The 25,894-nt window shown below is 26.7% G+C and overlaps 4 protein-coding genes across 4 annotated transcripts; 1 reads left to right on the forward strand and 3 right to left on the reverse strand.

Moving 5' to 3' along the window:
• Positions 1–9,432: 9,432 nt before the first annotated feature.
• Bclot6 lies at positions 9,433–10,324 on the reverse strand. Its single transcript, XM_001545324.2, has one exon. It carries the CDS (start codon positions 10,139–10,141, stop codon positions 9,497–9,499), a length of 645 nt encoding a protein of 214 aa, XP_001545374.1. The 5' UTR covers positions 10,142–10,324; the 3' UTR covers positions 9,433–9,496.
• Positions 10,325–12,984: 2,660 nt separating this feature from the next.
• On the reverse strand, positions 12,985–15,193 carry BCIN_04g06970 (hypothetical protein). Its single transcript, XM_024692758.1, has 7 exons — positions 15,123–15,193; positions 14,787–15,062; positions 14,122–14,725; positions 13,776–14,069; positions 13,604–13,729; positions 13,393–13,556; positions 12,985–13,331 (listed from the first exon to the last, which is right to left on the reverse strand). The coding sequence occupies exons 3-7, from the start codon at positions 14,122–14,124 to the stop codon at positions 13,166–13,168; spliced, it is 753 nt and encodes a 250-aa protein (XP_024548539.1). The 5' UTR covers positions 14,125–14,725; positions 14,787–15,062; positions 15,123–15,193; the 3' UTR covers positions 12,985–13,165.
• A 201-nt stretch (positions 15,194–15,394) lies between these two features.
• BCIN_04g06980 (hypothetical protein) lies at positions 15,395–17,251 on the forward strand. The gene is made up of 3 exons (XM_024692759.1): positions 15,395–16,097; positions 16,151–16,784; positions 16,835–17,251. The coding sequence occupies exons 1-2, from the start codon at positions 15,567–15,569 to the stop codon at positions 16,262–16,264; spliced, it is 645 nt and encodes a 214-aa protein (XP_024548540.1). The 5' UTR covers positions 15,395–15,566; the 3' UTR covers positions 16,265–16,784; positions 16,835–17,251.
• Positions 17,252–19,164: 1,913 nt separating this feature from the next.
• On the reverse strand, positions 19,165–20,555 carry BCIN_04g06990 (hypothetical protein). The gene is made up of 3 exons (XM_024692760.1): positions 20,202–20,555; positions 19,668–20,144; positions 19,165–19,609 (listed from the first exon to the last, which is right to left on the reverse strand). Exons 1-3 carry the CDS (start codon positions 20,463–20,465, stop codon positions 19,385–19,387), a joined length of 966 nt encoding a protein of 321 aa, XP_024548541.1. The 5' UTR covers positions 20,466–20,555; the 3' UTR covers positions 19,165–19,384.
• Between the last annotated feature and the right edge of the window lie 5,339 nt (positions 20,556–25,894).

The raw sequence follows: 25,894 nt of genomic DNA on the forward strand, positions 1-25,894 counted from the left end.
AATTAATTATATTATCCTTTTAGAAAATAAAATCGATATTATTAATAAAAATGTTAATATTCGAGTTATTGTTTTTTGAATAAATAATATTTATTATTTGAATTTTAAAATTAATATTAAATATTTTAAAAATATGAATATTTTTGAAATCGAAAAAGAAATTAATTTAGAATTGAATTTATTATTGAATAAAATCGATTTAAATTTAGTTTATTAAAAATTAGATTATATAAATAAGGATTATATAATAAAATTCTCAAATATTTAATTGAATAAATTTAAATCCGATTTAGAAAGTTATGAATTTTATAAATTTGGAAAATTCTATTAGAAAATAAATAAGGATTTCTTGGAAATCTTTAATATAAATTATAAATTCGAAAAATTCAATTTGAATATAATTAAATCTTTTCGAATTATAAAAATTAAAAATGAAAAATATTTTTTAATTTTTATTGATTAGATTATTAAAATTATTTAAATATATTTTATTAAATTTAAATCCTAGATTTACAATATTCTAATAGATTTTTATAATTTAATTAAAAATCAATTCAATATTAATATCAAAAAATTGAAATTAAATAATGTTTTCGAATTTTTATTCAATAAATAAAATGATTTTATTAAAAGTTATAAAAATATATATAAATATATTAATTTATATATTTATTTTCAAAATAAAATAATCGAAATATCAAATAAATATATAATTGAAAGATTATTATATTTAATAAAAGAAAAAGAAATTTCATTATATTTATAATTATATTTAATATAGATTATAATTTATATTAAAAATAAAATATATAGTAGTTTTATTAATAAATCACTATTCAAATTGATATATAATAAAAAATCTGATTTAAATTATTTTAAAATTCTAAACTTTTTTATTTATATTATTAATAATAAAGAAATTTGTAATAGAAAAATAGATTTTCGAATTTGTAAAGGTATATTGATAGGATATGATATATTAAATAATTATTTTATTTATATTTTTATTAATAAAAGAATAATTAATATTAGAGATATTGAAATTCAGGAAAATCTAATATATTCAAATTAATATAAAAATTAAGATTTAAATCTTTTGAAAAAAGAAAACTTTGATTTTGAGTTTATTTAGAATAAAAGAAAGGATAATAATTTTAATAAAAAATAAATTAATCTCGAAATTATTAAAATTATTGAAATTAGTAAAAGTAATAAATTAGAAGATGAAATTTTAAATAATATAAAAATCAATATAAATAAGATAAATTTTATAAAATCTAATATATAATATTTTAAATAAATTAAAGAATTAATTTTAAAAAATAAGGATTTAATTGAAAATAGAAAAAATGTAGTATTTTATTATGAATTTGTTTTTTCTAAATATTTCAATTCAATCAATAAAAGAATGAATATCGAGATAAATTAAGATTTAGAATTTCAATTAGCTTTTGATATTAGATTTAATAATAATTATTGTTTATAATATTGTTTTTATAAATAAAAATAATAATATAATATAATATTGATATTTTTTAATTTATATATATATATTCAAGTAAGAATAAAGTAATTTTCATTATGAATTCGAATTATAATTTAATAATGAAAGATTGAAAGATATATAGATCGATTGGATAAAATCGATAAGATAATAATTAATTATTTAATTGTTATTTCGAAAAAATGAAAGAAAGATTAGATTTTTTATTTAAAAAATAATTAAATTGGGAAAAGGATTTTAAATAAAGAAAGCTGATTTTAAACGAATAAGTATAAAAAAGAATTTAATCTTTCAAATTGTAAAATAAGAAAGTTAATCTTATATAATTTTTCAATTAAAATCTGTTACGACGGATTGGTAACAGGTCAACAGAAGTCACGGAATAATAGATCAATTTTGGAATTAAAAGGAATATAACTTTGCAAACTTTTTATAAAGTTATATTTAGAATTAGAAATATTTTATAGAATTAATTTCAAGGATAAGAATAATAAATTAAGATATTGGAATTTATATAATTTGGGTATATAATAAAGTGTTAAAGAATGTTAGTGCTTTTGGAATGTAATATAATTTATTGTAATTTATTATATTGAGAGTATTTGGGGATTAGTATATTGAGGATAAAGATTTATATAAAAGAATGGGTTTCATTATAATATAAAGTTTTGTATTTAAGATAATAATTATTAATTTCATTATTATAATTATGAAAATTGTAATTAATTATAATCTTATTGAATTTCTATTTGAAGTTTAGTTTAAATTATTTTGAGAGATTTTTAGATATTTTTATATGACTTTAGAGGTAGTTCCTGTAATATTTTGAGTATTATTTTTGTTTCAAATATTAATTTGATAAATAATTGTTAATATAGTATTTAGAGATATTGTTATAGATTAATTTGTTGAAGATATTAATAATATTGAGATAATCGATATTTTAAAGGAGATTATTATTAATGAAATATTTAAGATTGTTTTATTAGATAAATATTAAAGTAGTTGATAAAAGTTTGATATTTTTCTTTTATAATTTGAGATTTATTTTTGATTCAATGAGGATAAATTTATTATTAAGGAATTCAAGAGTATATGGATTGTATTATATTTTTGAGGTGAAATAATTAAATGGATTCAATTATATTTATATAATTATTTTGAATATAATGATAAAGATTGTATGTAATTTATTTGAATAATTTTTAATAGTTTTGAAGGATTTAAGATAGAGATTTGTAGAATTTTCGAAAATTCTAATAAATTAGAGGTAATGGAAGATAAGATTTTCAATTTCAAGTAAATAGGATTAGTATTGAAATATGTTATAGAATTTCAAAGATATATTGGAATAATTAAGTAAAATGAAATCGTTATTATGAGTTATTATTGTAAGGAATTCAAATCAAAAATTAGATTGGAATTAAAAAGATTTATTGAGAGTATAGATTTGAATAATTTAATTTAGAACTTTATTGAATTAGATGATTGTTTTTATAAATATTGATAAAATTAAAGATTATATAAATTTTAAGGAAATCAAAAATAAGGGTGTTATTGTAAAAATAAAGATAAATTATATTACAATTTATAAAGATATAGAGATTTTATAAAACTAAATATTATATATTATATAAATAGAAATAATGATTCAAAAAAGAAATGAAAATAAAAAAACAATTTATATTTTGAATATAAAAAAACAAAATATCGAATAATAGATTATTGAAATAAAAAGATAAAAGAAAAAAGAAGCAATTTCAAATCTAAATTTGATAAGGACCAATTTAATATTATTTTTATAATTCTAGAAAATCTAATTAAATCCAAAAATATTGAGATTTTCATTATTAAAGAATTCCAGCAATTATTAAAGGAATTATTATAAAATAAAAAAAGTATAAATATAATAGATTTATAAGAATAAAAATATTATAAAATCCTAATATCCTTTATAATAGAAAAAAGTTATTAGAATAAAATAGAAACAGATTATATTATAATAAATTGAATAATTTATTATAATGAATTCTATAGAATCTATTAATTAAATAAAGAAATAATTAAATAGTTTTTTAAAAAAAGAAAAACAAAGAATTATTAAAATAATATAATATATGAAGATTTAATTTCCAATATAACTTTATAAAAAGTTTGCAAAGTTATTTAATAATTGAATATTATAGAATAAATAGAATAAATATATTGTAAGGTTTAAATAAATGAATATATATAATTAGTTATAATAGATTCAGGGATTATAGGAAATTTTATTATATTAAAAGTAGTAAAGTATTTGGAAATATTATTTTAAATGAAATAATATTTTTATTGATTATAGTTAATTGATAAATAATTAATAGAATTTGATGGAAAGATTTTGTAGGAAACAATTCTAATATGAATGGATATAATTTAATATATAGAGATTATATAGTTTGATATTATATTATTGGGTTAATAATAGATTATTTTAGGAATGTTATAATTGAAGGTATATAATTCGAAAATAGATTGGGTATAAGGAATTGTGATATTTGATTAGTGTAAAAGTGGTTATAGAGATATGTTAAAAGTGTTTGTGAAATATAATATATATCAAAAAGAGTTGAATGTAAATAATATTAGTAATGTAGGATATTTAATTCAAAATTTTTTATTAAAAGTGAAGGTTAATATATTTTTTTTATAAATATAAAAATCAATGATATAGTATGAAATTGTAATCAAGGTAAAAGAAAAGTTTATGATATTAGAATAGTATAAGAAATATAAATATATTTTTAAAGAATTAAAGATTTATAAAGCTTTATTGAAATACAAGTTATAGAATTATGAAATAATATTAAAGGAAGGTAAGATATTTATATATATTTTAATTTATTTAATATCAATTGATGAATTAAAAAGGTTTAAAAAATATATTAATAATAATTTAGTTAAAAAATAAATTAGGAAATTTATATTTTAAATAGTTAATTCAATTATATAAATATTCAAAAAGGATAGATTTGATAGATTAATTATAAATTATAAAAAGTTTAATGTATTTATTAAAAAGAATCGATATTCATTTTTATTAGTTATAAAATTAAAAGATTGATTAAATGGAATTATAATATTTATTAAAATAGATTTATATAATGGTTATTATTTGATTAGAATAAAGGAAAACGAAAAATGGAAAACTATTTTCAAAATAAAATATAGATTATATAAATATCAAGTTATATTATTCAAGTTAATTAATATATTAATTACTTTTATAAGGTTTATAAATAATATATTATTATAATATTTGAATACTTATTGTATATACTATTTGAATAATATTCTAATATATTCAAACAACAAGATTCAATATATTAAAAACATTAATAATATTTTCGAAAGTTTATTCAAAATAGATTTGCTATACAAACTAAACAAATGTAAATTCTATATTACAAAAACAGAATTCTTGAGATTTATTATATCAAACTAAAGGCTTAAAATAAGCAAAGATAAGATTAAAACAATACTCAAATAGAAATAGCCGATTATAATTAAAGAAGTATAATCCTTTTTAGGATTTATTAACTTTTATAAAAGATTTATTAAAAATTATTCAAAGATTATTATATCTTTAATTATATTAATCAAAAAAGATTAAGGAAATTTTGAATGAACTACTAAAATATAGGAATTATTCGATATATTTAAACAAGTAGTAATAAAAGAATCAATATTATTGATTTTTGATTTAGAGAAAGAAATCATAATGAAAATAGATTTCTTAGATTTCATTATAAAAGTAATTCTAAATCAATTGGGCCAGAATAGAAAATACTAATCAATTGTATTCTATTTTCAAAAACTATTACTAATTGAATTAAATTACAAAATATATAATAAAGAATTATTAACAATAATTAATATATTTAAAGAATAATGAATATATTTGAAAGGATTGAAATATATAATATAAATATATACAAATTATAAGAACTTGATTTATTTTATTACAATAAAGTAGTTAAATAAATAATAGATTAAATAATCGAAGATTATAATCAATTACAATTTCAAAATTTCATATATTAAAGGATTAGAAAATATTAAAGTTGATACTTTTAATTGAAAATCAAAATATCAAGAAAACAAAATATATAAATTATATATTATATTCAAAAAAGATAATGAATTATTAATCTATAATATATTATAACTTATAATAATACATTTATTGAAAAACAATCATTTCAAAAAACAAATCCAATTATATTACAATAAGGATATTATTACTATATATATATACAAAATAATAAAATTAGGATTCACTATAGAAAATAATACCATATATTTTTATAAAAAAGTATACATTCCGAATCAAATAATTAAGGAATTTGTAACAAAACAATATAGATTGCTAATATATAAACATCAAGGAATTGCAAGGATATTTACAAAAATATAAGAAATCAATTACTTTTTATAAATGAAAACGATAATTGAAAAAATTATTGAAAATTGTAATACTTATATATAAAACAAATTATTATAATATACTCTATATAATTAATTTCAAATTTTAAATATATCTTTTCAATTATGAAAATTTATTATATAAGATTTTGTAATTAAATTATTATTTTCAAAGAATCCTATTATAGGAATAGAATATAATATAATATTCAATATAATAAATAGATTAACGAAATTTATATATATAATATTATTTAAAGAAATATAAAATATTGAACAATTAATATATATATTTCTAAGGATTATAATAAGTATATATAAAATACTAAATAAAATAATCTCAAATCGAAACAAACTTTTTATTTTGAAATTCTAGATTACCTTATTAGTATTTATAAATATCAAAAAAAAACTATTAATATTTTTTCATTTACAAATAAATAGTTAAACAAAAAGGATCAATCAAATAATAAAAGTATATCTTAAATATTATATAAATTATCAATAAGACAATTGAATAGAACTATTATTTATAATACAATTCGTATATAATATATTGGAAATGGAAATTACAAAAATTATATCAATACAAGCTAATTTTGGATTTAATTTATAAGTATATAAAATCTCGATATTATAAAAAGTTAATATCAAATCAATAATAATATAAATCGAATAATTGAAAAATCTTTAAAAATAATTGGCTTTTAATTTAAGATTCATATCTTTTAGAATAATAATGTATTATAATATGAAATATAATATGGAATCTATATTTAAAGAAGGGGATAAAGTTTATTTATTATAACGAAATATTGAAATCAAAAAATCAAACAATAAATTCGATTATAGAAAATTAAAACCATTCAAGATTGATAAAATAATAGAAACGATTAATTATCGATTGAAATTATTAAATATAATGAATATCCATTTAATATTTTATATATCTTTATTCGAACTAATATTATTAGGAATATTAAATACATCATTTATAAAAATTGAATTAATCAATTCAAATGTTATATACAATATCGAAATAATATTAGATTATAAATATATTAGAAATAAAATCAAATATTTGATCAAATAATTAAATTATTTATATTTAGAAAATATATGGGAATTCAAGGAAGATTTCAATTATTCTGAGAAATTATAGATATTCTATTTGAAATATTCATATTTACTAATAAAATTTTAAGATTTGCTTCAAACAATTCAAACAAAAAAGGATTAAAGAAATCGAAAAAAGAAAAATCAATAAGAATAGATGTAATATTAATATTTGCTATTCCTTTTTCAATATACTCCTTTTCAATCTTTTTCTTTTCTAATTTCTTTTTCTTTTTCACTTCTACTAGCTTATTGAAAATTTATAAATTATAACAAAGTATTTTAGATTTATATTTCAATAAAAAACGTTTCTATTTTTATAATTATAGGATTTTAATTATTACTTTTTGAGAAATATTAATTGTATATTTCTTCTCCTCATTTAATTTAACCTTTTGATAATTCAGATTATCCCAATCATTCTCTATAAAACTACAAATATCACATTTTCATCTTTGATAAATACATTTGATATATTATAAAGAATCTAAAAAAGAAACAATATATTTATATCTTTAATATTTATATAAAAAATAAAAAGATATTTCGAAATTATAGGATTCAATAAAACGAGCTAAATATAATCTTTCCTTTTATTTATAAAAATTGTTAATCATATTGAATAAAAAAAGATTATAAAATGATAATATTTCAAATAGAGTAATATGTTTTATATAAATACTTGGGATAAGTGTTAGATTAAGAAGAGAATAGTATTACAATGGATTGATAATAGATTAATAAAAGTTACAAAATAATAAATCAATCTTGGAATTAAAAGGAATATAACTTTGCAAATTTCTTGCGAAGTTATATTTAGGATTAGAAATGTTTTATAAGATTAATTTCAGAGATAAAAATAATAAGTTAAGATATTGGAATTCACATGATTTGGATATGTAATAGAATATCAGAGAGTGCTAGTACTTTTGAAATGCAATGCGATCTATTACAATCTATTATATTGAAAGTATTCGAAGATTAGTATATTGAGGATGAAGATCTATATAAGGAAATGAGTTTCATTATAATATAGAGTTTTGTATTCAAAATAACAATTATTAGTTTCATTACTATAATTATAAGAATTGCAATCAATTATAATCTTATCGAATTCCTATTTGAAATCTAATCTAAACTATTTCGAGAGATCTCTAGACACTTCTATGTGACCCTAAAGGCAGCTCCTGTAACAAAATCATATGTTATACTGTTTATATAGTCCATTAGTTATTCACCCGAGCATGCTTCCATTTTATATATATATATTATATATATATAATCATCTTTCATATGCTTTCGACCTACGACAATAATAATAAAATTATTATAAATAAACCAAATTATATATTAATCAAATCGAAATCCTATAAAAAAGTTATAAACTTATCAAAGAAAAATTACTAATTAAAAGTTATAAATTACAAAATAAATATTCTAAAATTAAATAAAATATAAAATATTATCAATAATTTAAATAATAATAAAACTCTAAAAACTCAATAAATATATAAAATTAAAGATTCAAATAAATTTATAAAATTTAAAACTAGATTTGTTATTAAAAGCTTTAAATAATAATATAAATTAGATTATATTAATATATATATTTTTATAATTAAATTAATAATTTAAAAGCTTTTATTTGTATTAGTTTTTTAAAATAATTAACTAATTTATAAAATCAATATAATATTAGCTTTTATATAAAATGATATTGATATACTTCTTTTATTAAATCTATTAAAAGGATTTAATAAATTAAAAAATAAAGTTTTAAAATTAAATAAAGTTTTATATAATTTAAAACAATCTATTAGAACTTAATATTATTGTTACAAGTATATATATATAGTAGTAAGCTATCAGGACTTCGATCCCTGATACTGTGCCTTTTGGACAGATTGCGTATGTGGCGTAGTGGTAAAGCTTACAACTCCTATTGTATCTGCTTACGTAACAAATTTCACAACGATTGAAAATTGATTTTAAATACTATCGTTTTCATATCTTATGTGAGGTCTGAATCTGAGCAGGAAGAATTATAATCAGGTCACATTGTAGATGCGATTGAGACCAATAGTAATATACATGATGCAGTACCCGGGGAATGATGTATCTATCATGAATAGGATACTCGCTTGCCTGAAGTGTTAAGAAAGTGTTCGCTTATTTCCCTAGTTTAAACTTTTGAATGAATCATTTATTGACTACCAATCAACTTGTAAGAATCGAAAGTGTTGCAATTCGAGTAAATATACACCCATTAGCACATGCTACCAAATACAAAGTAAAACTATTCTGAATTATAAGATCACGAAAGCAAGGTATGAGACTACTCCCGGTTTTGAATACTCAGCAGTGCGTATCTTTATTTTAAATCCTAGCAAGACGTATTTCTTATGTGTAAATTTATATTAATTCAACAAGTTCCAAGAACCTTGCTTGCAGTTCATCTTCTACATTGTCAGATTTCCAAATTTGGAGACGTTCTGACGAAAATTCTCCGGATTCCAAATGCTGACAAGATTCCTCGAGATTAATTTGATATCCCACGGTTTGAAAAAGTGGTCTCATCCTGAGCCCTTGACACACTTGAACCAGCTGCGCTGCTGCTTTGCCTCCACCATGACCTCCATAACTCACGACAAACACGGGCTTGCCAGCCCACTCATGATAGAGATAGTCCATGGCGTTCTTGATCACTGCCGGATAGCCCCAATTGTACTGAGGAATGACGAAGATGAAAGCACTATGTTTGAGAACCTCAATAGACCATTCACGAGTATGTGCTTTGGTGTAATGTGGAGTTGGGTTTGCTGCTGGAAGTTTGGAGGGCACTCCTGGTTCATCGAGAAATGGTAGCATATGCGAAAGCATATCAATGGATGACAGATGAAGATCATTTCTGTCGAGCTTGGAGAGGTGACAGCTGAGTTCGACGATAACGTGCTGCGCGATCAAATGACCAATACGAGACGGGCGTGTGCTGCAGGTGATCACCGCGATGGACTTGGATGCTCTGTGGTATTCATCGTGCAAATTATTCGTAGACATTTAAATGAGATCTTTGCTGGCAGGTGTGTGTAGATGAAAAAGATCCAGGCGCGTGAAGTTGAAGGTGAGGCGCAGGACTCCTGCAACGTCCGTGTTATCCGCCGTCAATGGGGGAAATTTTTAGTAGCTGACACGAACTCTTGGCTGACAAAAACTGTCAAAGTTCTATTTTTTTTTTGATTCTATGTTTATGAAGCAATGAGAATAATCGATATCTGAGTCTTATATACAGTCGTGATTGCTTCCGCAATACCCGCAACATACGCGCTCTACGTAACTATACTTTTTACGAAGGCACGATCCCTAATTTTAGTTTCAAAGGATTTTTATCAGATAAATATATCGCACAGTGAATGGTGTCCAATTCTGCATATTGTAACTGCTTCAAAAATGACATCATAAAGTTGAAGTTAAACATCATTATCCTTCAATTCCTAATTGAGCTTTATTTCTGCATTAGAGAGAAGTTTAGATCACAACTTTGCTTATATTTTGGCTTAGGGGAGTTTGTCCTTTCAGAATTCCTACTAATTATATATTGATTCAGGTTGATCTAAAGCTTTTGTACAGGTTTGAGAATATGTGTCGCCGTATCAAAAGTCTTTGCACAATGAATAGAGCTAGTTAGCTGAAAGTCTCACACTTAGTTCAGTAAAATGGCCGAGCAAGTAACAAATTGGTTGATTTATTTCTGAAAGATACAGTGTCCCCACGAATTTCAAGTCAGTAATAAGATCCTCTTTATAGATAACAAGATATCTCTAGAAATGTCTGAGTATCCCTTGAGGAAGCCGAAGAGTACAATCCGCCACCCTCGCCAGAAACAATGTACCATGGGCTCTAGCGAAAATTGAAGACCTTGGCACTTGACTTTCCAGCGTTGCTAATGGCCTTCATCCCCTTGCGCATAACACTCATCCACATGTTCGTCAGCTGGATGTTTCCTTTTCACTTCGTTAATATCGTAGAATTGGCTCAGGAGTTCGGCACGCTGGTCGGTTTATTACCAGCAGCATGTTGGATTCTGGGCGTGTGGAAAGTCTTCAACGAGACAAGTAATTCAGGCCTGTTTGTGGCATATGATGCAATACAGCTTTTAATTTTTCTTATCGGGCCATTCCTTTTGCTTAAGGGTGTATTTTTAGTGCAGAAAAACCGAGCGATTGGTTTAGCTTAATCTAATATCCATGTTAAAACGTACGAGCGACAGAAAATTAGAGCAGCTGCAGCAAAAGCGACTTTTCGGGATCTGAAATTATGTTTAAATCACATTTGGGTTGGTGAATTTATACCTTTTTTTGCGGGTCATTATGCCCCTGTTGAAAATGGGTTTAATTAATGATGACTACTAAAAAGAATCCTTAGAATAATAGTTAGATTTATCCGAATTGAAATATACAAAGTAGTTCTTTTTAGTAGAAAAATACGAAGGTATCTAGGAATAGTTCATTTGACGTGATCATATGTATATACACCACCCCGCTTATATCGAAGTGTGAGTAAGAATAATTAATAAAATTAGCAAAAGTTAAAATGTACATTAATCAGTGTTTGACTTTTTTGAATTCTCTTAATGTGCACGGAAAGCATGTAACTTACAGATTACATAACAAGAGCATTTAATATTTATAATTCTTTCTTTTGTAGATTAAAAAATCTATTGATTTTACTCTCTCCTATTTTGACTCTATATTACATACTAGCCGTCGGGGAAAAAGAATTTTTCAGACTGTGGATTCATAGAAGTTTTTTTTTTTTTAAGATATATAAACTTTTATTTTTATTTCTTTAATCTTTATGGGGGCCAGCCCCCAAGCCCCCGATCCTCGCTACGCTCGACATTTAATTAATAATAATAATAATAATGATAATAATAGTTTATTAGTCTCTTACTTCTAGTATATATAAATATATTAGAAATATGATTAAACTTTAAAACCTTAAAATCTTATAATTCTCTTTTCTTTTTTAATTCTCTTTTTATTCTCTATCTAATTCTCTTTCTAGTTCTCTTTTTTATTTTTAGAATCTGATTCAAATTCTAATATTGAAAAACATCAAGGCAATTATACCTAAAACATTTATATTTTCTACTTATTAATATATTTTTAGATATATTTTCTTCAATTCAATCTATTCAATTTATTGATTCAATTATTATTATAGGGCTTATTTTAAAATTAATTAAATTATTAAAAAGCTTTTAATTGTTTTAATTTAATTTTTTTTCATTGAAATTTCTTTTCTTTTAAAATTATATATTAAATTGAAATAGTTTTGTATAGTTTTTTCTTTTATTCAACTGAAAAAACTGAGTTCCATATAGTTTTTCCTTTTGTTTGATTGGAAAAATTAAATTTTAATTAATAAAAGTTTTATGTATTATTTATACTCAATTAGAAGGGGTTTTATGAATCTGCAAATATGAAAATGGTCTACTATATAGATATATAAGTATATAATTACTTGGTTTGCTTCTACGAATCCATGATTACATAATACATGAATACATTTCCACTCCGTTTGCTTCTACGAATCCATCAGGTAGATTTGTACAAAATAAGAATGAATATTAGAAAACGATTATCTAATTGAGTATATATAGTAGATCAACTATTCCAGAAATATTCGAAACACTTCACGCTTTTGTAGGTTAGCGATAAAGTGAATCACCCCTGACACACATTAGAGTGACAGGGTTAATTTCTTAAAGAAAAAATGTTCGAGCTTATATACTATAGTATAAAATGTCCTTCGTATAAGAGATAGGCGATTTTGTTATTGTCTTAAGAAATTTGAGTATAATGAGATATCGAGAAACCTCTAATAACGGCTTTAAAATATCGCATTCTTTACTATCTAGTTCCTCCTCGTAAAGAAAACTATACTTATAATAGCTATCTCATGAAAATTCTCTTTAGATTGATACACAATAAGACAACCCATCATCTCCAACCCTTATTCAAGAATGATTCTTGCTGATAATAAATCCATTTATCCTCTACATAATCGTTCACTAACGAATCATGAACGTTCCCCCCGAATGAAAACTCGTACACCAATTCCCTCAAATGACGTTGTAAAACAGTCAAGTTGATTCATATCGCTCTTCGTCATACTGCTGTCGAGAGACATATCAAGACATCTAAACAATTTTGACGCCACGATACGCAGCTCAGCGTAGACTAAACTGGAGGTAATGGTCAGCCAACGGGATTTATTTGGGTGACAACGCAAAATTTTCAACATACTTGATTCCTATACATTGTCTTGCACCCTTCCCAAATGTGACCAAAAACTTCTCAAGCTGCTTCGAATCAGGACCCAACCACCTTTCTGGCTTGAAAACTTGGCTATCAGGACCCCAGATAGATTCGCTGTGATGCATCGTTGTAGCGGACATTCCAACAATTGACTGTATGATGTTAACGTGAGAAGTGAAGTTGTTCAGATTTAACTTACCCCAGGTGTTATAACCTTTCCATCAACTACAAACGGTAAAGCACCTTGCTGTGGATAAGGAACGATTTGCGGAAGGCGTTCTTGAAGAGGCAATCCACAGCGAAGAGTCTCCTTGATACAGGCAGTCTAATCTTCGTGGGCTAATTTCAACCATACTGGAAGTATTGCTGACCTGGTATTCAAATCTTTCAAGCTCTAATAAAGGCCAATTCGCTTTCTTATCTGGAAGTCCAGCATCCAGCTCAGCTCTCAATTTCCGCAAGATATCGGGATTCGCAAGAACACTGTTGATTAGATATCCTAAGGTTGTTGCAGTTGTGTCTGAACCAGCGGTTATGATATCAATGGATTCGGAATGTGTCTGCTTTTTAAATAGACTTGAAAGTGAGTCAAAAAGAGCTACACGTTCGAATTTCTTGCCATTGGCGTGCGCCTCATCGAATGATGCCTTGGCCTCTCTCAAGGTCTGTGTCATCAGATTAGTATTGGCAGAGTATCAGATCATTTTCGTAGCTTACCATCTCTAGCTCCTGAATTTTGAAATTTTTTGATCTAAAGCGGCCATTAATGCTGCAGGCATCCAGTTGCTAAATAGTCGCAAGATTGGAAAGTAGCGGAAGTTTAGTAAGCCTTCTAAAGTCAAATCGAAAGCAAGGAGAATGTCAGGCCGAAATGTGCGATCCTTGGAATTCTCCAGAAGGCCAAAAGACTGTCCAAATGAGTGCTCGGCAATGAAGTCCATAGTCAAGCATCTGTATATCAAGGCGTTCAATTAGCAAAAGACAAGACCTCGAAGAATTCAAAGCCACCGGATGGCACTGTAAAGGTGAATAGCTCCATCCTCTTCGAATCCACGCATCTTGTTGATCATCAAGTTGGCTTTGGCGTATATAAGGGATTGAACTGCGACAATACCTTGCCTTGAGAAAAAAGGATTTATCATCTTCCGGCGTTCACGGTGAACAGCTGGCATGCACTCAGAAAAAACGGTGTTCGGTGCATTGAAGGAGGCATAGAAGCCAGGCTCCTTCAGAAAACGGTACCTTTGGGAGTAGATCTCGTCGTAGACAGAGACATCGTCGATGTGCAGCTCGTTCGGCCCGATACGAACAATATGAGTGTCTATATACAATAATTGTCAGATAAAATGTTGGCTGAGTGCATCGGAATATGTGAATGTTACCATATTTTTGGTGTAAGACCTTCAAATTTTCTTCGACATGCCAGCCTTTTTCCTCGTAATAGAGCCACCATACTGAAATAGTAGCCAGCCAAGGACCAGGAAATGAGGCCAATAGATGAAAGGTCAAACAGTAAACGATACAAAAAGTCTAGAACACTACATGCACGGACGACAGGGTAACGGCAAGGTGCAGTAGTTGGGAAGCAAATTCCAATTCATTGGTTGAGAAAATTTGGGTCAAGATGGCCATTTTGCCTGTCGATAGCGATTTTGGTTCTGAGGAGGTAGCGAATAGTGAGATAGTATAGTGGGATAGTATAGCTAGGGAACACATACACATATAGAGCTAATTTACACGGGTAATGTTCTGTACTGCACCCGATTATATCAAATCTGTTTCATTAGTCTAATAGGTACAGTAAGTAATCCAGCAAAAAACTTCATGATATTTTCCAAAAGCGGACATTGACAAAATGCAAGACAGCGCAAAAAAGATCCAAAAGGTGTTGTAGGAAAGAGCGAACCCCACCTTCGAATAATATAGTCAAAAAGGCTCGGACTTTTTAAATCGGGATTTTTTGCTAATAAGTCCATCGGATGCTCTGCGCGGCAAATAATTTTATTGTAATTGTTACAGTAAGGAATAGTGCGATGACGCTGCTTTCTCCCTTGCGCCCGCGTTCTAGTATCAATCAATCCTATTTATGTGTCAATCAATCTTCAATATAAATCAGTTCAATTCAGTCCATTCGTTTTTCCTGTTTTCGATCTTCAATCAATATGTCGACCTTCAAAGTCATTATAATCGGCGGCGGTCTTTCAGGTGCCCTGCTTGCCAATGGGCTAATAAACAATGACGTGGATGACATGATTTATGAAAGAGACAAGGAGGAAACGAAGCGAGGAGGATATCAGATCAGACTCGGCGAACCAAGCCTTAGTGCATTCCGAGCTTGTCTGCCGCCTGCTCATGTCGTGACTATTGAAGAGAAATTCGGCGTGTCAGCGAACGATGAACGAACACAAAATTTCTATACCGCTCCATGCATCTACTCCACCAATTTCAAAGTTCTATTGGATCTGGGAAAACTTCCCACCTACACTATATCCACAGCCATCAGTAGGTTAGTCTTGCGCAATTTCTTGGTTGACCCAGTCAAACGAAAGGGCCGTATTGAATTCGACAAGCGGTTCTCTCACTATTCCATAGTTGAAGATAAAGAGTGTGGGGACAAGGTTCAAGTACATTTTTCTGACGGATCAACCGACATTTGTGATGTACTGGTTGGTGCTGACGGCAGTGCGTCGAAGGTCCATCTTTTGCAATCCACGGAACCATAATTCGATGCTAATGTTTGTGGTAGATCAACCATCAACTTGGCTTAGATAATATCCAGGAGATTAAGTCACATTTCACGTTCGTGTGCAAAGGAAGCCTGCCCCCAAAGCGAGTTGAGCAACTTCCAGCCAGCCTTTAGAAAGGGCCCATTGTACTGTTCCACAAAGGAAACACTCTGTATTATTCTCGTAGGTTTTCTCTTCATGTAATCGATGCATTGCTAAGTTTGCAGTTTATATGCCTCCTCGAATTGGGTCTGAAAACAAACTGAATGTTCTCGATTACGACGATACCGAAGCATCTTTTTACTAATCCTTGATGGTATCGAAAGTTAATATTAATTATGAATCTGTGAGGGAAATATCAGACTGTATGCAAGTTTATCTAAATACTGTTAAAGACTGAACTCCCGAGTTGTAAGTATTCTAATTGTTTCGACTTGGAATACTCTGACTTTCAAGCAGCACTACGATGCTCTCGATTGGCATTGAAGATAGTGATGATAGCATAGTGACTGCAATTCCCCTGTGTGTAAGTACAAAGCCATCTAGCACATAACGCGAAGATGCACATCGGCAATCAGGGGATAGATTCAATCCAAAGGGCTATCCACGCGTGTGCCTTATTGGAGATTCCATGCATGCCATGCAGCCAAATAGGTGCGTCAATATTTCAACATATCCAAAACTAATCACTAACAACTTCTTAGAGGAATGGGAAATAACCAGACTATGTTTGATTGTACAGAAATACTGCCTCCACTAATTGAATTGAACAAGATATCTAAGTCAGGAGCATCGCTTTCTTCACGAGAAGTTCGGACGGCGCTGGAAAAATATGAAGCTCTAATGATCGAACACAGTTTCAAGTGGGTAAAGAAAAGCGGTGGTGTGTCTGTCCCAGTAAATATCGAGTGCTGTCAAAGTGAATAAAATAGCAATTGACTGATACGCTTTGTTTCCAGAATGTTGACCTTCAAAGTGGTATAATTGGACTTTCTATTATAATAGCTCGACTTATAATACTCCCTGTCTTAGGTTTTCTTAACTCTGCTTTTCAAACTTTTAAAGCTCTATTTAAGTAGGCAGTATTATGTATTATTTAATAAAATAATTTTTATCCCCTAAGGGGCAAACAGAAGATAACTCGTTTAAAATAATTATTTTGAATATAAAGCTTTATATTATAATTAAATATTATTTGTTATATTCACCTTTATTCTTTATTCTAATTTCAAAAACAATTTTGAAATATTATGGGCTGGGTTTCTATGAGATCAGAAACCCGGAACTATTTATATAAAGAAGACCTTTTTTCCCTTATAGTTTTAATCTCTTTATAAAAATAGAATCTTAAATTAAAACAAAGTTCTTAACTTAACACATCCCTATACTCTTAGAGATGTCTTTCAGATATAAATCAATACTACTACTACTATAAAATCAACCTCTAAATTGATGAGAATTCTCAAAATACTGATGATTTGATTGGTCAGTATGATCCCTGTATAAGCGAGGTGTCCTAAGTTGACGGTCTAGGGAATATATGACGAGCGAATCATTGAGGACAAAGGGCTACGTTTAGGTTTACAGGTTCAGGGCTTAACGTATAACTTGGCTATATTTATAATATACTCAATTTGATGGGGCTTTTAGAGAGGAAGTCCAAATCTACTCTTAATGCAGGTTCAATGCTCGAAGAATTCTTATTCATAGTTTCAGATTTCTACATTATACCGATACCAACCAACGCTCCAAGGCTCATTACTGTCAAATATGCTCAAAGGATTTTCGAAATTTGATACAAAGCGTTGATTTTGAAGTCTTACGGGCCACATTACAGGATGTACCAAACTTCGCTTCCGATATACTTCAAATGTTCATCAACGATCCTCTAAAGGGTTATTGTCATCATTATCGTTCAAACAAGAGAGCAGATATACTTCAGGCGCGATGTGTTGGCTATAGCAAGGGAGAAATTTTGATGGCATTTTAATGAGATTTGCATAATTGATTGAATGGATGACAAGTTGATTCAAAAAAGAAACGTGTCATTTCTTTCGCCAACCTAGGTATTGTAGGGTATTCAAATCTAATCCCATCAGATTAGAGCAGAAACCGCTTTATCATATGAAACAAGAGAATGAAATTTTTTCTATAATGGACAACCTTCATATGAAATAAAAAGTTTATATATGATTTATATAGTTATGGTAAACTTAAGGTTTTTCCCTAAATTTTGATTGCATCACAACTTTATTAATAATAATCTTCATCAGCGTCTTCATAATCACTACAATCTTGACCCCACCAAGCTTACCAAATGATCGTTCCAAGTAACCGAGTTTTTATCGCCCTTAAACGCTCGCTGGATCTGCTGTCCTGTTGCTGTATCCTAGAGCCGTTATATAGATGTGAACTATCTTCATCATCAAATGCAGAAGCCCTATAAGATCAGATTCAAAGCTATTAAATTTCCTCAGTATAATAAAAATATACTTAGACTAGTTATTCAGTAATTATTTCTTTTCCAAACTCATCTCCAAATCGTCAAAATTTCCGATTGCATATTCGCGATGACAAGCAGTAATGGATATGCGATTATCAGAGATACGGTCGCTGTTGAATTAGTACAACAGGCAGCAGATAAAGCTCCAGTCGATTTAGTGGTTAAAGTAGACCGGGAGATCTAGAAATTCACAGAGTTCAAGGCATCTAGTATATGCATTGGTATTCAAGAAGGATGCATGAAAGTAAGTTCATGTATTCCATGTTCAATCATAACATAATACTAACAGATATAGATGTATAGCGAATACAGCGACCTTGCGGAGCTGCTCGAAACAGATAAAGTACCACCTCTAAAATCAGTCAAGATCGGGATATTCCGCCCAACAACACCGGACCCAAAAAGAATGAAGGCTGGGCTGAAGAGAGAGGTCTACGTCACTATCGCGCTCACAGATCTCAACCTTGCTACCAGGTTCTTCATCTTCCCAGGGAGGTCACATAAACGTACATTCGAGAGTAGCTTAAAAGTTGAGGGGAAGGAAAGTCGTCTTTGTCAATAATTTGAGAATTATATACATGGAATGTTGAACATAAAACAGGCAAGCCCGCGATAAATATTGTCAGTTACTAGCCGGACCGGAATATTAACAAGAAATGAATCTCCGTCCTTCTATCTATCGACACCCACCGCACACCCATAGCACCACTGGAACCTTCGAACTCTAGCATACCCGAGTGCGACAGTCCGCCTAGGAAAGAACCGGCCATCCAGATGAGAAAGACACCTTGTTGATACCAAGCTTCTTATCACCATCAGCATATCCTACAGTGGTATCGACATAGTGATAGAAGATAACTGGTCCATGAGTTGGGTCCATATAGAGACCTTGTCCACCCGGAGCGTACACATGATCATGGCTAGCAAGAACCTCAGTTCCACCATTCGCTCTGCAATCTTTACCATTCTTGTCGACCTATAGCAATTTTTAGCTTATGCGGAGATGGTATCGTTGAAAGAAAAGTAACACTTACATATCCACCATTGACCTTGTTAGAGCGGCAGACCATTATTTTGTACTCCTCACCTTTAGCAGGACGATTTTTGTCGAGGTTGCAGCAAGAGCCACTGGAGAAGAAAAGGTAGAAGTAATCACCCCAAGTAAAGACGAAAGAACCTTCCGAAGGACGTGTACCGGTACTGTTGAATTCGATGTTGTATGCTGCACCCGAGGACGAGATAGGTGGGTTCTTCATAGGCACTTGGTAGATATCTCCATAGAAGGAGCCAAAGTTCATGTAGAATTTGGAGCCATCCCAGATCAAGTTGCCGTCAATGGCATTATAGGCTTTGCCACTGCTGGACGAAACGCCGGAGCTGCCGTGGTCGGTCCAGGAGCCGACGTCCATAGTTGATGAGGTTGCCACACCGATAGTGGATTTTTGAGAGCCGAAGGATGAAGTAGAATAATACATGTAGTAGGTGTTGCCGACCAAGGTCACATCCGGGGCCTAGTCAATGTTAGCATCATATTCGCCTGCTAGGATGAAGACATGTAGGGAACGTACCCAGAGATCAGTGTTGCCGTCGATCTTTGAAGACTTCAAAGCATAGCCTTTGTAGGTCCAGGGACCAGTAAGAGCCGGTGCAGTATGAATAGCGATGCCTCCACCAGTCGAAAAACGGTAATAGGTACCAGCTTTGTTCTGCAAGATCGAAGGGTCGTGGGCATTACCACAGACACCAGAACATGCCATAGGATTAGGGGAAGCCTGCGCGAGCCCAGCCACGAGCATCAGGCCGGCGCTGAGGATACGAAGGAAACCGAACATGATGATCGACGAAAAGAATGACCTGCGATCTCGACTTGAGACGCTTTTAAAAACAATATAGGCGAATAAAACAAAAGCGTGTAGTTTTGCAGAGTATGAAACAAAGTAGAGAAAGCCAAATCCTTATATTCTTACAGCATGCAAAGTGCTTCGAAGTACCGTAGCACAGTCCCATTATAACGGCCATATCCGATTCGTTGACGACGCGCCACCATATTGGGCAACTGCACCGTGTCTTGGCACTATAAGCATAACGATAACGTTAACTACCCCGTATTAATGTATAGCTATACGGAGGTATAATAGATAGAAGGAGATTAGGAGAATACTGTGTAGTGCTAAGTGTGGAGCCCCATCTGTTCCTGAGAAATTTCCCGAAAAGTTGGCGTTTTGTTTAAGGGGAGTTTTGCAGCGTAGCACAGAATCCAGAGGTTGATAATAAAACAAGAAAGCAACCAAACTATCAATTTGCAGTATTTGGATGATCTGGAAAAACTATTTACGACTTAATGTCCCATAGCTACTCAGTAGAAAAGATTGCTAAACTTCAGCGAATTGTTCCAAACCGGCCTGATTTATCTACACCGCTTAGACTATACTGCAGGTGAAACAGTTGGAAATCACATGGGTAGCACGTGTGAGGCACGTGCACACCATCATAAAACACGATCTTCCGGGCTTTCCGGACATATAGGCTTAACTGTATATTCAATATATCAAACTATATGCGTAACTTGCTGTATATTTCTGACAGAGACAACTCTATCTAATTAATCTAATCTCAAGGCTAAATCGGCTCAATTTTGATTCGAGAATCATATAACGTGAAACCCTACTAAATAATTCACTTCTTATCTATATTCGACTTTAATTCTTAATTAAACAGTGATAAAGATTAAAATTAAACAAGCCTATATAGAAGTGCTTAGGATAGGGTCTATTACTCGATTAAGACAGGTCCTTTAATTGTGTCTTAGTTGTTTATATATTTCATATCATAATTGAGTTGATAATATTACTTGAAATTCTCCCCCCTTTATAATTATATTATCTTTTATCTAATCAGCTATCTCTTTTTAAACTAAAACTCATTAGTTTTTTCTATAACAATGGATTCGTAAAAGCAAACCAAGTAATTATGTACTTCATGTATCTATAACCGATATCCCGACATCTTGTACAACCCTAACTCCTATACACCTGGTATTAACGTTTTATCTGGTATTAACTCAAATTTGAGGGTTTTAAAGTCTTTTATATATATATAATTATATTTTTAAAATTTTGAGAAAAATTCTGATTTAATAATGATTTTTTTATTTTACTAGCGTTCTTCCTTATTAAGTTCTATTTTTAGAATTTTATTTGATATTAACTAGTATCTCGTTTAGTTTTAAAGCTAGCTTATTAAAAATAACTTTTTTGAACTTTTCAAAATAAATCGAATTGAATGATATATATTTTGTCCAAATCGGGCTTAATTCGTTTTTGACTTAGAAAAATTATAGTTTCTTAATTTTTAATAAAACTTATTTATGGTTTAAAAGCTTAAGGATTAATATTTTCGAAAAAGCTATAATATATTACTATAAATAGATTTGAAAGCTGAATATTTTAATATAGTTTTTATTATATATATATAAAATTTTATTTTTATTTTTAAGATTTATTTAATATTAACAAAAATTATTTAATATTAACTCATTTCTTACATAATATTGAAGCTGGTGTAAGAGTGAGAACACGTGACTTTAGAGTCACGTGTTACCAACATTTAGTATTTATAGCTTCACTTCTATAGATCTAAAAATATTATCGAATTTTCTATCTTTTAAAGTTGTTTTCTAAAGAATTGAATATTGAATTTTTATTATCTCCTTTACCTCATTATTATGATATAATAATTCATTTTATTTTATTATATATAATTATTTATTTTATATTTAATATATATAAAAGCTTTTTTTATATAATTATTATTACCTTCTATTCTTTTATATTAATAATTTATATAAAAAAGAAAATATTAAAAGATTAGATAGTTATATACAAATTTGAGCTTTTGAATTGTTTTTAGAAAGCAAATAGTTATTAAATACAATAAGTAGATTGAAATAATAAAATTATTAAAATATTTATAAATAATATAATATTGTAATTTGTAATTGTTATAATAAAAGAAATATTATTTTTTTAAAAACTTAAAATTGATATATAATCTTTTAATATAAAAATGAAAGGGAATAGAAAAAACTTTATTATTATATTTATATTTATTATAATATTGAAAGAATATATTATAATTATTTTGAACAAAATAGTTTTTTATAGAATCACTAATATCATTTAAAAATTAAATAAAAATCTTTGTTTTTTTAATTTATAAGTTATATAAATAAAAGAATATTAGGATAAATAAAATGAAAATTCAAAAATCTATAGAACTAGAAAACTCTTATAGAATTTTAATTATATATAATTAAAATAAAAATGGATTAATTATTATTTGAAGAATATTTATTAATAATATAAAAATAAATTCTCTTTTATTTAATAATAAAAAAGAAATAAAAAATGGAAATATTTTTTTAATTAAGAACTATTCCGAAAATTTAAAAAAGTAGAAGATTATAAATTAAAGAAAGTTTAATATTAATATATCAAAAAATAATGAAATATTGATTAATTATAAATATAATAGATTTCTTTATAATTTTGTAAACTTTTTATAAAATTATAAAAAAGAATAAAAGATTTCAAAATTATATAAAAATAATAATATAAAATCTTATTATTCTTTCAAAATTACAATCTATAATAATCAATTAAAAATAAAATATTAAAAAAAAGGAAAAAAAATCATTTCAAATAATATAGAATTTATCAAATTCAAAGAAAAGATTAATCAAATATAAAAAAGAAATTCAATCTCTGATTCCATTTTCGATATATTAAATCTAATTATTATATTCAATTTTTAAAAATTGAAAAACTTCTTTAAAATTTCAAAAAAAAAGGATTGCTTTTTTAATAAATAAAAAAATGATGAAAAATCGAAATTATCAAATAAAAGCAAAGTATTAATATGTTTTTATAAAAAGAGTAACGTAGTTTATCAGTGGGTCGGTCATATCAGTGGATCGGCTATTTTTATCTTGAATTATTATTTTATATTCAATATGCATTTTCTTTATAATTAATTATAGAAAATCATTCTAAAGAAGTATGTATAATTTTAATTATTCAAGTTATTGAATTAGATAAAAAATTATTAATTCGAAAGACAGTTTAGTTTTATTGTATATCTCGAATTATATTGGGTGATAGAATTCGAGGTAAATCTAATATGATTGAAAATCAATCAAAAAGTTATAATTTGATTGAATTAGAAGAGGAAGTATTTATTCAATATATTCTTGATATAGATTTGAAAGGTTTTTTATTTAAATTCAAGAATGTGGAAGATATAATAAATTATATTTTTGAATTGAAGGGTGTGAAATATGTTGGGAAGTTTTGGATATATTGATTTATAAAGTATTGAATTGAATTAAAGATGTATTTTAATTATATTTATAATTTTCAAAGAATTCTTTATAAGAATTTTAAGTTTATTAAAAAGTAGTTTCAATTAATTATAAATATATAAATGAAATATAGTATTTTGGATAGAGATTTCTATAATTTCAATGAAATAGATTTTATAATGGAAATTATATATGCAGCAATAATTATTATTAATATTGAAAGATATAATAAAAGTAAATCTATATAATCAAGTAATTGAGAATAGATTATAATAATAATATATAGGAATAAAGAAAGCAAAACTATTCCTTTATTTCTATTGGTTTAGGGACAGATCCATCTTTTTAATTAATATATCGAAATCGATTTTCCTACAAAATAAATTATTAAATCTATATTTAATAAATAAATAAATAATAAAACAAATTTAAAATAATTGAAATACTTCAATAAGTATACTAAGAATCGAAGAAAAAGTAAATATCGAATATTAATACTAAATAAACATAAAAGCTACAAATCAATAACTTTTCAAATATATTATAAAAAAAATAATATTATATATTTATATTTACTACCAAATTTAAATTATTTAATTCAACTATTTAATATTGATTGTTTTAATAATCTAAAACATTTATATAATAATCAAATTAATAGATTTATCAAAATATATATTAATTATATTTGGAAAATTAAATTCTTTATAACTTTTAAAACTACATACAAAAAATCAATCACCTCTCAAAATATAAAATCAGAATTCCGAGGAATAAGTTTAATCCCATTTAATTCTAAAGTTATACTTTCGAAATTAAATATTCAAATTTGTATATCTACCCCCCCCTCTTTCAATCTAAATCAATAGATCTTTCAAACCCTTTATAATCCAATTAAAACTTTTTCTCAATCAATATTAATTAAATTTCAAATAACTTATCATCAATTAAGCTTTTCTATATTTATATTCAAAACTATATTAATTTTAATTAAAAGTATAAAAAGATTAGCTTATAAAAATACACTTTTAAATATAAAGAATTATATACTTCAAATAGCAAATGAAGTATTAAGTAAATATCGATATACAAAAAAAACCTAATTATATCAAAGAGGAATATTCATTGAATAAAAGATTTTTAATATATTATTTCAATAAAAGGTTGATATTTAGATTCAATACAATGAATATCAAAAAAAGGGAAATTCTAATAAAGAAGCATTTTCTAATTGACATTATAATAAATGTAAAAAGACAAATCATAATATAAGAATCTATCAAAATAATATAATAAATTCTAGATTATTAAATTCTTAATAGTTTTAATCAATTGATTTAATTGTTATTGAATAATATAGCTTTGAAGTAATAATTCGAGGTAAAAATAACCGATCCATTAATATGACCGATCCACTGATAAACTATGTTATATTAATATTATACAATTTACTATTATTTTGGAATAATTGAATAAAGTAAATATTTTATTATTATTCCTTTTTGGATAAAAAGAAATATTGTAATTTCAAAATTCCAATATTATAAAATAATATAAAGATATAAAATAATTTTGATATAATTATAAAATAAATAAAGAAGATTTCCATTTTTGAATTTCATTATAAATAAAAAGAATTCTTTAAAAGAATATTAAAATTATAAAAGAATAATAATAAAAAGATTGAAATTAAAAATATAAATTCAAATCTATATTTTTTAAAAAGTATTTAATAAATAATATTCATTAGAAAATATATTCGAAAAATTATATTTATTGTTTTGTTAAGAAATATAAATAGAAAGGAAAAGATAATATTAATATATTTATATACTTTATATATCAATATAATCAAATTGTTTAATATTTAATTAAAAACAAAATTTCAATTAAAAACAAGAT

This window comes from Botrytis cinerea, chromosome 4, assembly GCF_000143535.2.
Source record: "Botrytis cinerea B05.10 chromosome 4, complete sequence".
Taxonomy (NCBI): Eukaryota; Fungi; Ascomycota; class Leotiomycetes; order Helotiales; family Sclerotiniaceae; genus Botrytis; species Botrytis cinerea.

What these genes read in the sequence shown, in the direction of transcription:
- Bclot6 (XM_001545324.2), bottom strand. Translation starts at nt 10,141, where the DNA reads ATGTCTACGAATAATTTGCACGATGAATACCACAGAGCATCCAAGTCC.
- BCIN_04g06970 (XM_024692758.1), bottom strand. An exon ending in TTGAAAGATTTGAATACCAG is followed by an intron (nt 13,730 to 13,775) that starts GTCAGCAATACT and finishes CACGAAGATTAG; the next exon opens with ACTGCCTGTATCAAGGAGAC. An exon ending in GAAAGGTTATAACACCTGGG is followed by an intron (nt 13,557 to 13,603) that starts GTAAGTTAAATC and finishes AACATCATACAG; the next exon opens with TCAATTGTTGGAATGTCCGC.
- BCIN_04g06980 (XM_024692759.1), top strand. Translation starts at nt 15,567, where the DNA reads ATGTCGACCTTCAAAGTCATTATAATCGGCGGCGGTCTTTCAGGTGCC. An exon ending in CTGACGGCAGTGCGTCGAAG is followed by an intron (nt 16,098 to 16,150) that starts GTCCATCTTTTG and finishes TGTTTGTGGTAG; the next exon opens with ATCAACCATCAACTTGGCTT.
- BCIN_04g06990 (XM_024692760.1), bottom strand. Translation starts at nt 20,465, where the DNA reads ATGTTCGGTTTCCTTCGTATCCTCAGCGCCGGCCTGATGCTCGTGGCT. An exon ending in ACGGCAACACTGATCTCTGG is followed by an intron (nt 20,145 to 20,201) that starts GTACGTTCCCTA and finishes AACATTGACTAG; the next exon opens with GCCCCGGATGTGACCTTGGT. An exon ending in ACAAGGTCAATGGTGGATAT is followed by an intron (nt 19,610 to 19,667) that starts GTAAGTGTTACT and finishes AAATTGCTATAG; the next exon opens with GTCGACAAGAATGGTAAAGA.